Genomic DNA, 10000 nt, shown 5'->3' on the forward strand with positions numbered 1-10000 from the left:
CGGGTCTTCTCACGCACAGCCCATTTCCAAAGGTCTCGGTCCGTAGTCATCGCCTCGGTGAGGCCCAATGTACGAAGGTCTTGCCTCACCACCTCAGCCCAGGTCTTCCTGGGCCTACCTCTTCCACGGGTTCCCTCAACTGTTAGGGTGTGGCACTTTTTCACGCAGCTATCCTCCTCCATTCTCACCACATGTCCATACCAGCGCAATCGTCTCTCTTGCACACCACAACTGATGCTTCTAATGTTCAGCTTTTCTCTCAAGATACTTACACTCTGACGGGTATTCACATTGACATTACACATCCAACGGAGCATACTGGCTTCATTCCTTGCGAGCTTACGTATGTCCTCAGCAGTTACAGCCCATAAATAATAATAATAATGATGATAATTATATTTACAAATAGTCTTAACTCTTTATTTCTAATTGCTTTTCTACTTATCATATTGGTGATATGATTAGCACTGATATTCATATATTTATTAATAATTCGTTAAGTGTTAATTTTAGTGTTCAAATTATATGCTTCATTTACAAAAAAAAAATTACTATATGTAATTAACAAGTTTAATTACACAGTTTTAAAGGGTTTACTTCTATATTTCTCATTTTAACTAAGTGTATTGTTTTATTATCAAAAAGGCTACTGTTTTGGAAGAAATGCCTCCATTCCCGGAACGTGAGTCTTCGATTTTGGCTAAACTGAAGAAAAAGAAGCCATCAAGTGTGCCCGAAACAGCAGAAATAAAGGAACATAAACATATACCTCAGGCCCAGATCAGCAACAATTTGGAACATGCTAGCTCACCTCCATCATCACAGGTCTGTTTTGAAAAATTTGCAATCTCTTCACCATTTCCGGTAATTGATATTCTTTGCAGTTGTTATAAAAATGGTGAGATAAAAGTGTTCGCTGTGAAAAGAAATCCCACACAAACTGCTTCAGATAAAAACTTCACCATAGATGATAATAATAATAATAATAATAATAATAATAATAATAATAAAAAGAATTTAATAGATATACATAGTTATATTCGTGCATTCTCGATATTGCTTGCTTTCTGATTCATATTTCCAATCCAGTCTCAAACTGTGAAGAGATAATTACCTCCCTTTTATATAAAAGGTCATCCACAGACCACCAGGTGTGTGTCTTAACGAAAGACAATCACTTAAAAAAAAAGTGGGAGTCGTTTAGAAATGTATTAGAAAGAAAGAAAATACTTGTGCATTATTTAATAATTTGTAAAATTTAATGAAAAGCAATCTTTCAAATGTAGAAAATAATATTCTTGAGTCAACTTTTGCAAAACTTCTTTGTAAAATATTTCTGAATCTTTCCACTAATTTCTTCTAAGTTGGATTTTGTTTTGGAGATTTTAAAGTTTTACTTCTTAAAATATCCTTTGTTTACGATGGATTGTTATAGAGTCTTTTGTTGTTTCACAGGGCAACTTTAAATCAAGGGTAAGTGGAAGCACTACCACCCTCCCTCCATGCATTATCTTGGATTAGATCCCAGTGTAGCTCCTTCAAAACTACTTCAGATGTAGACATTATTTTCAAGTGTTTTCTAGAACTTCACAAATTTCATCTGCATTAATGGTTTCCCTTTGTGCATCTGTGTGTGTAGATGGATTCATTGAATCTCTAATAATACAGAAGTGATGTCATTTCTTTCAAATTCTGCTACTCTTAATTCAAGGTGTTTTTTTTTTTTTTTTACCTTTTTCCCATTTCAGCATTCCACTCCTAGCAACACAGGTGTCTCTATAGATCTTCTCGGGCTGGGATCTTCTACACCTTCCACTACAAATAAGCTAACATCAGCAAGTGGTCTGCTGGTTGATGTTTTTGCTGATAATTACCCCACTGCATCAAACGGCTTAGAATCATCCGGACTAACGTTGGGAGCAGATGAAAGTTTTAAAAAGTACGTATTTCTATTTGTTATTCTTTTATTTGTTTCAGTCATTTGACTGCGGCCATCCTGGAGCATTACCTTTTAGTCGCACAAATCAACCCTAGGACTTATTCTTTGTAAGCCTAATACTTATTCATCGGTCTTTTTTGCTGAACCGCTAAGTTACAGGGACGTAAACACACCAGCATCAGTTGTCAAGAGATGGTGGGGAACAAACACACACACACATACATATACAACGGGCTTCTTTCAGTTTCTAGCTACCAAATCCACTCACAGGGCTTTGGTCAGCCCAAGCCTATAGTAGAAGACACTTGCTCAAGGATCACACAGTGGAACTGAACCTGGAACCATGTGGTTGGTAAGCAAGCTACTTACCACACAGCCACTAGTGAAATGTTTGTTTGTTTTTTTATTCCATTTTGAAATAATAATGATATTGTAGTTTTGTAATCTTTCTCAAAATATCTCTGTGAAATATATTGGTTGCAGGCATGGCCAAATGGTTCTGGGTTCAGCCTCACTGTGTGGCACCTTTGGGTAAGTGGGTCTTCCATTATAACTTGTGAACGAATTTGGTAAACACAAATTCTGTTTGTGTTTGTCTTCCTCTGCACTGCTTGTCGACTGGTGCTGGTTTGTTTATATTCCTGTAACTTAGCAGTCTGACAAAAATATCTGAGTAGAAGATAAACCATAATGCTATGTTACATTTAGAATGATACATTTTTATAGTGAACCACATGCAAAAAGGCAGACTGCATGGAGGTAAGATGTAAGACCTGTAATATTGCATGTTAGTGAGACTGGGGTCTGTCAAATGGGAATACATGGCAGAAACTGGGGACGAATGCAACATGATGCAGTGAATGTATGATGTTCACCTCCATGAAAGATGGCATGGCTGTGTGGTGAGAAGTTTGCTTCCCAACAACATGGTTCTGGGTTCAATCCCACTGTGTGGCACCTTGGGCAAATGTCTTCTATAGCCTTGGGCTGACCAAAGCCTTGTGAATGGATTTGGTCGATAGAAGCTGAAAGAAGCCCGTTGTATATATGTGTATGTATATGTGTGTGTCTGTGTTTCTCCCCTACCCATTGCTTGACAACCTGTGCTGGTGTGTTTATGTCCCCATAATTTAATGGTTTGACAAAATACCAGGCTTTAAAAAAAGTACTGTGGCTTGATTTATTCAACTAAGATTCTTCAAGATGGTGCCCCAACATGGTCACAGCCTAATGACTGGAACAAGTAAAAGATACAAGATAAAATGCATTGAGGGACTGACTGACCATTAGATACGTCAATTAATCCATCCCCTTTTCAAATGCTTGTAGAGTTTTGGAGTTCTTTTCCTTGCTCCAAAAGACTTTTGTTGATTTTACATTCTGTTTCTATGTTTGGGTTTTTCTCCTCTAATTTGGTAAAACCCAAGGATATGATAGAAGATACTTGCCCAAGGTATCACACAGCAGAATTGAACCCAGAACCTCATTGTGACGTGACTTTCTTAACCACTCAGCCATCATCATCATCATCCATCATCGTTTAACGTCTGTTTTCCATGCTGGCATGGGTTGGATGGTTTGACTGAGGTCTGGGAAGCCAGAAGGCTGCACCAGGCTCCAATCTGATCTAGCAGTGTTTCTACAGCTGGATGCCCTTCCTAACGCCAACCACTCCGAGAGTGTAGCAGATGCTTTTTACATGCCACCGGAGCTGCCAGAGGAGCTGGCATCAACCACAATTGGATGGTACTTTTTACGTGCCACCGGCATAGAAGCCACTCAAGGCGGTACTGGCATTGGCCATGTTCGGATGGTGCTTTTTACGTGCTACTAGCATGGGGCTCACAACTACAAATTCCATTTGATTTGATTTTGATGTTGATATACTTGACTCGGCATTGGCCATCATTATGGTATTATTTGTCTATTTGCTAATTTATTTCAAAATATCAATTTTGTGTTTTTAAATATCTATTTTACAGTTTGTATAAAAATTATTTCATATCATTTCAAAAAAAAGAAAAAAAACACAATGTGTATTGACTCAACTGAATGTCTTTATTTCTTTCTTTTTATTCTTTGCAGATTTATCTGTAAAAACAATGGTGTGCTTTTTGAAAATGACCTTTTGCAAATTGGAGTTAAATCTGAATACAGATGCAACTTGTGCCGATTAGGAATGTTTTACGGAAACAAAACATCATTCCATTTCACAGGTTTCTCCGTTGATATAGAATGTTCAGATAGAATTAGCAGTCATATCCTTTTATTGGCATAAAACCGTATTTTGATGGCGTAAAAGATGTACAGACATAGTGCATATTCAGGAGAAGACGTTTTTAGTGCTTTAACCCTTTCATCATCATCATCATCATCATCGTCGTCATCATCATCGTCATCGTCATCGTCATCATCATCATCATCGTCATCGTCATCGTCATCGTCATCGTCATCGTCATCATCATCGTCATCATCAAATGTCCTCCTCCCGTGTTGACATGGGTTGGATGATTTGACAGGAGCTGGCAAGCTGGTTGAGCTGCACCAGGTTCCAGTTTTCTGTTTTGGTATGGTTTCTGCACTTGGATGCCCTTCCTAACATCAACCACTTTGCAGAGTTTACTGGGTGCTTTTCACGTTGCCCCGACATCGGTTCTTTTTACATGGCACCAGCATGGCTGCTTTTTATGTGGCACTAGCACGGGTGCTTTTCACATGGCACCAGCCATGGGTGTTTTATACGTGGCATCATCACAGGTGCTTTATATGTGCCACCATCATATTTCTGTTGATATACTCTGCATTTGTTTCAAATAATTTTGAAAAGAATTAAGAATTTAAGAAAATAACCCTTTTATTAGGATGGTGTTTGGAGCATAAATCAACATGAAATTTTGATTTACAGAATATAATAATGGCCCAACTTTGCATATTGGGTGATTCCTTGAGACAGTTTTTGGAGGGTGACAAAAGTACATCTTATGTGCCATCAAATACTGTAACTTGTTTTAACAAGTGATTTTAAAAAATTTCCTTGAACTCTGTGTTTTTTGGCATCTTGTCTGTTTGTCTTTTTCAATTGTTGGTGTATTTCCTTAACCTGCAGTACAGTTGAATATACAACCAAAACCTGTTGGAACTGTAATAGAAGGTGGGGCTCAGGTCCAGCAGATATTCAACATAGAATGTGTTGAAGAGTTTACTGAATCACCAATTGTTCACATAAAATTCATGTAAGTGTTAACTCAACTCACTTCAGAACCCTTCAAACGGTAAAATGACAGCTTACAATAGTTGATGGTATCTGAAGTGAATTTAATTTTAATGAGGGAAGTTCTTGTTGTGTATTGGGAGGGTCATTATGCCAATAATAAACACTGGTTCAACTTCACCTTTTTAGTTTTAATTCGTCAATTGGTTAACTATTTAACCAAGTAATTCATTGATTGTTTAGTCAATCAATCAATCAATCAATCAGCTAGGTTTGACAATGTCCCTTTTGTCACCATTCATGATTTCATCAATACTATGCCCTCTTTCCACTGCAGATCTACTTCAGGTCACAGGAGAGACCTGCTTGATTGATGAAACAATTAATCAAATCATTGATTGGTTAAATGCTTAATTAGTTCACTAATAATAATAATAATAATAATAATAGTGTTGAAACATCAAGAGGCTTCATCCTCAAGGCCTGCAAGCATTATTGTCAAATGGTTAATACTAAATAATTACTGGTTAAAATGTATAAAAATAATTTAGTTACTTAATTATTCCACTGTTAAAGCAAATATTTTATCACTAACATAAGACAATGAATATTTAACTTAATAATGAATATATGGTATCCTGCATACTAGGTTCAAGTCCTGTTCAGATCAACTTTTGCTTTTTAGTTTCCATGGTTGATTAAAAAGGGTACCAATTGTCCTGGACATGACTTCAGACTGCATCCTGTAGAGGGGCCCTGGTTTCAAAGTTCCAGGGTTTTGGGGAGTATGGAACCACTTCTTAGACACTGTTGTCCCCAGATCTACTCTGACCTGGAGTAGAATCACTTGCCAGGCTCCCAGATATGGGTTAATTAGTATGTCATGGAATTATCTTCAGAAGAAGATTCCTGACAGCCACCCCAAAAGACCCTAGGCAGATGAGGCCACTGAGCTCTTTAACAACTCATCTAAGAGAAGATAACTCCATACAAATCTTGCATCCTGTTAACTAGTGGGCTTGTTGAACTTGTATCAGACTTTTGTACATAATTCTATGTACTGTATATGCACCTTTGATGAGTTGTAGTGCACCTGAGCACTATACACAATAATTTCATCATCATCATCATCATCATTATTATTATTTTAATACGAGTTTGCAGGTTGAAAGAGTGAGACCAGCTCTGCTCACAAATCTTACCCACTATAATAATATTCATTACACAGGTTGGTCAACAAACCAAGACACCGTTGCACTTTCTTCATAAATCCAGTAGTGATAGGGAAAGGGGTAACAGGGACATGTAGAAAATGCCACTTGAAATCATCAGCTTTGACCCTGCACACAGGTAGCCATAGGGTGATGGTCATTTTCCACAGACTTGGGGACAGATGTGGGTTTCAAACAACAATACAAGTATACTAGGAACACTCTACAGTCATGCCTTTCTGAACCCTCCTTCATCATGGCAACAAGAGGGTCCAGTTATAATTTTCGTTCATTTACTCTCCATCTACAAATTCCTGGCCTTAAGGCATTATTATAAATGACATTACCAATATGATCACTATGAAAATGTCCAAAACAATTCTTCCTGACTATAATACCATTTCCTACTTCTCTGTTTCAGGTATAGTGGTGCTCAACAGAAAATCAGTTTAAAGTTACCTGTTACTCTAAACAAATTTATTGAATCAGTTGAAATGAATACCGAAGTATTCTTCGCTCGATGGAAAGCACTCAATAAGTGAGTAAACTATAAATTGATAAAGCAGAAAATTTTGTTCTGTTGTCTAACATAGGCTTTGTCTTTCTACAACATCATCATCGTTTAACGCCCGTTTTCCATGCTAGCATGGGTTGGACGCAATCTGATCTGCCAAGGTTTCTACAGCTGGATGCCCTTCCTAACGCCAACCACTCTGTGACTAGTGGGTGCTTTCTATGTGCCACTGGCATTGGGGTCAGTCAGGCGGATCTGGCATTGACCCCATTCGGATGGTGTTTATTATGATTTTTATGCCAGGGGACACTGGCATCAACCATGTTCGAATGATGCATTTCACATGCCACCAGAATGGGAGCCATGAAAGATAAAGGGAAAATACAGTATAATTTTGTTGTTGTCTGCCTTTAACATTTCTAAAATTGACGATTCTCTGTAGGGGATTCGCTAGAGAAATTGCTCTACATAGTACTGTATTTTACTCTCAAGGTCTTCCACTGTGACTCATCTTCCAAGTTAAATTCTCCAGGTTTAAATTTTGCAAACCGCCTTTGAACAGTTGATTCACCTACAGCATCATCACCATAAACTTCGCAAATGTATTTGCAAGTCTTTGCAATATTTTCTCCTTTTAAAAAAGAAAAGCATTACAATGTGACTATGAAACTTTTGGTTCTCCATTTCAAATGTCTATAAAGGGAAACTGGAATGAAAGATAAATCTATTTTTAGTCAGGAACAAAGAAGAGATGAACTACCACTTCAAGCAACGATTTTGCCAGCTTACCTAATAATAATAATGATAATAATACATTACACTTTGACTGCTTCAACTGAATATCTGGTAAAAAAAATCAGAATGCAGGTCGGAGTATGTCCACATAGAATTCTCATGAAACTCCTTATTGTAAAATATTGTATTCACTGTTACCAAAGGGAACTTGGTAAACTGAATGTTCAGTGGTGTAGCCACTGGGGCAGCCTTTGGATCTCCCCCACAAAAGTGTTGCCCAGGGCAGATCCCCACCCTCTACTACACTTCTGAGAACATGCTGCTGCTACTGCTACAACTGTATTGCACTTATCCACTGCCTGCTCTCCAGAATTTTTCTAATTTCTATTTCAGTCTCTCTCCCTCACTAAAATACTTATTCCTACAAATCATAAACATTGACCCCTAAACCGTTGCTAATAAAAGTAAATGGAGGCAATTTGGATCTTTTTTAAAACGGGGGCCACATTTTTCATTAACAAAACACTTTGAAACTTGGAACACTGGTAGAATGTGTCATATAAAACATCTTTTTCTCTTAGTCTTCTTAAAAAAAAAAGAAATCCATAAATTATTCTATGTTAAAGTTGTCGTATTTCTGTAATTTCAACCAATCACTGACGTCCATTCAGCCGATATACATTAAGTGCCGACTACATAAACAAACGATTCTGAAACAATTAACCCTAACCCTAACCTTAGGGTTAGGGTTAGGGTTAAAGCAAATTTAAAATGAAAAAAGCAAATAAAACGAAGGTATGGAGATTAAATACGCTTTACATCGCTTAATCAGCCAAGGAGTAAATGTAAACAACTGAATACTTGTCAGTGATTGGTTGAAATTATCGAAATAAGACAATTTTTTACATGAAATAAATTCGAATACAAAAATATTTTTCTGTTCTATAACACAAAATAGATAAGTATACGAAGTTTGAAAGTCTTTCGGTACCAAAAACACTACGTAAAACATTAATGATAAATGTGGCTTCCGTTTTAAAAAAGATCCGGCAATTTTAATTGATTATTTAATTAATTATCAATATCAATTTGAAGGATTTCATTTTTGTGTTGTTCTTTATCTCTTATAGTCCCCAGCAAGAATCCCAGAAGATATTCCAGGCTCAGAATCAAATGGATGCAGAACAATCAAAGGCCAAGGTCAGGATCCTGTTGAATTCTTATATTTAATCACAAAAGAATTAATTAGAAAACATGTTAAGTGTATGATCCATTATGTTAATCAATTTGTATCGATTTTTCTAATTAGATTTTCTTCTTTTCTAAACATTTCAGATTCTTGGCTTCAACTTGAGTGTTTTAGAAGGCATTGATCCTAATAAAGATAACTTTGTGTCAGCTGGTATCTTACACACCAAATCCCAGCAGATTGGTTGTTTAGTACGATTAGAACCCAACTTACAAGCTCAGGTATGAAAGGTTTATCACTACACTTATCATCATCATCATCATTTACTGTCTGTCTTCCTTGCTGGCATGGGTTGGATGGTTTGACAGGAGCTGGAAAGCCAGAAGACTGCACCTGGCACATATCATCATCTGTTTTGGCAAGGTTTCTAAAGCTGGACACTCTTCCTAATGCCAACCACTTTACTGTGTGTACTGTGGCACCTGCACTGGTACTTTTTATGTGGCACCAGTATGGGTGCTTTTTACGTGGCACCAGCATGTGTGCTTTTTATACAACAAGGAATCACTTGTTTGATCGACCAGATTCTTTGCTCTTTGAATGTGTGTATGAGTGGCTGACTATTCCGGAACCACTTATAATTCTCTGACAGAATATCCATGACACAGTGTTTGATAAAGCTGCTACATCTTGGAACTAGAAACATAATCCATCCTGTGGGCTTCTGTACAGTCTTTGTCTTCCGAGTTTCACTAACAAGGTTTCAGTTGCCCTGAGGCAGAAATAAAAGGTGCTAAGCAGTGTAATTGAACCAGTGACCTCATGGTCAAACGGTTGAGAAGTTTAAGAGGCAGGCAGTAATATTGTATTATTATATATCATGGACTTCTTCCTTAGAAGGCTCTGCACTGCATTTGAGGGTTATCAAAACCGAAAATGGTTAAGAAGCTTGCTTTGCAGTCATGTAGTTTTAGGTTCAGTCCTGTTGCATGACACCTTGGGCAAGTGTCTGCTACTATAACAATAGGATGACCAAGCCTTGTGAGTGAATTTGGTAAACAGAATCTGTATGGAAACCTGTTTTGCATATGGATACATATCTGTACATGTGTCTGTATTTGTCATCCACCATGTTTGACAACCATTGTTGGTTTGTTTACGTCCTCATAACTTAACAAAATAGATCAATAGACGAAGTACC

The 10000-nt window shown here is 37.3% G+C and overlaps 1 protein-coding gene across 1 annotated transcript in view; it reads left to right on the forward strand.

The window, feature by feature from the left end:
- LOC106884155 (AP-2 complex subunit alpha-2) overlaps positions 1-10000 on the forward strand; it is a gene marked incomplete at its 5' end in the record, with an annotated part of 47803 nt that overhangs the window by 36524 nt on the left and 1279 nt on the right. Inside the window, 8 exons of the mRNA XM_052969456.1 lie at positions 646-864; positions 1749-1939; positions 2423-2470; positions 4025-4194; positions 5046-5172; positions 6783-6899; positions 8741-8810; positions 8946-9080. Of these exons, the coding sequence (XP_052825416.1) occupies positions 646-864; positions 1749-1939; positions 2423-2470; positions 4025-4194; positions 5046-5172; positions 6783-6899; positions 8741-8810; positions 8946-9080 (1077 nt within the window). The remainder of the gene's footprint in view (positions 1-645; positions 865-1748; positions 1940-2422; positions 2471-4024; positions 4195-5045; positions 5173-6782; positions 6900-8740; positions 8811-8945; positions 9081-10000) is intronic.

This window comes from Octopus bimaculoides, chromosome 7 (genome assembly GCF_001194135.2).
Source record: "Octopus bimaculoides isolate UCB-OBI-ISO-001 chromosome 7, ASM119413v2, whole genome shotgun sequence".
NCBI classification, from domain to species: Eukaryota; Metazoa; Mollusca; class Cephalopoda; order Octopoda; family Octopodidae; genus Octopus; species Octopus bimaculoides.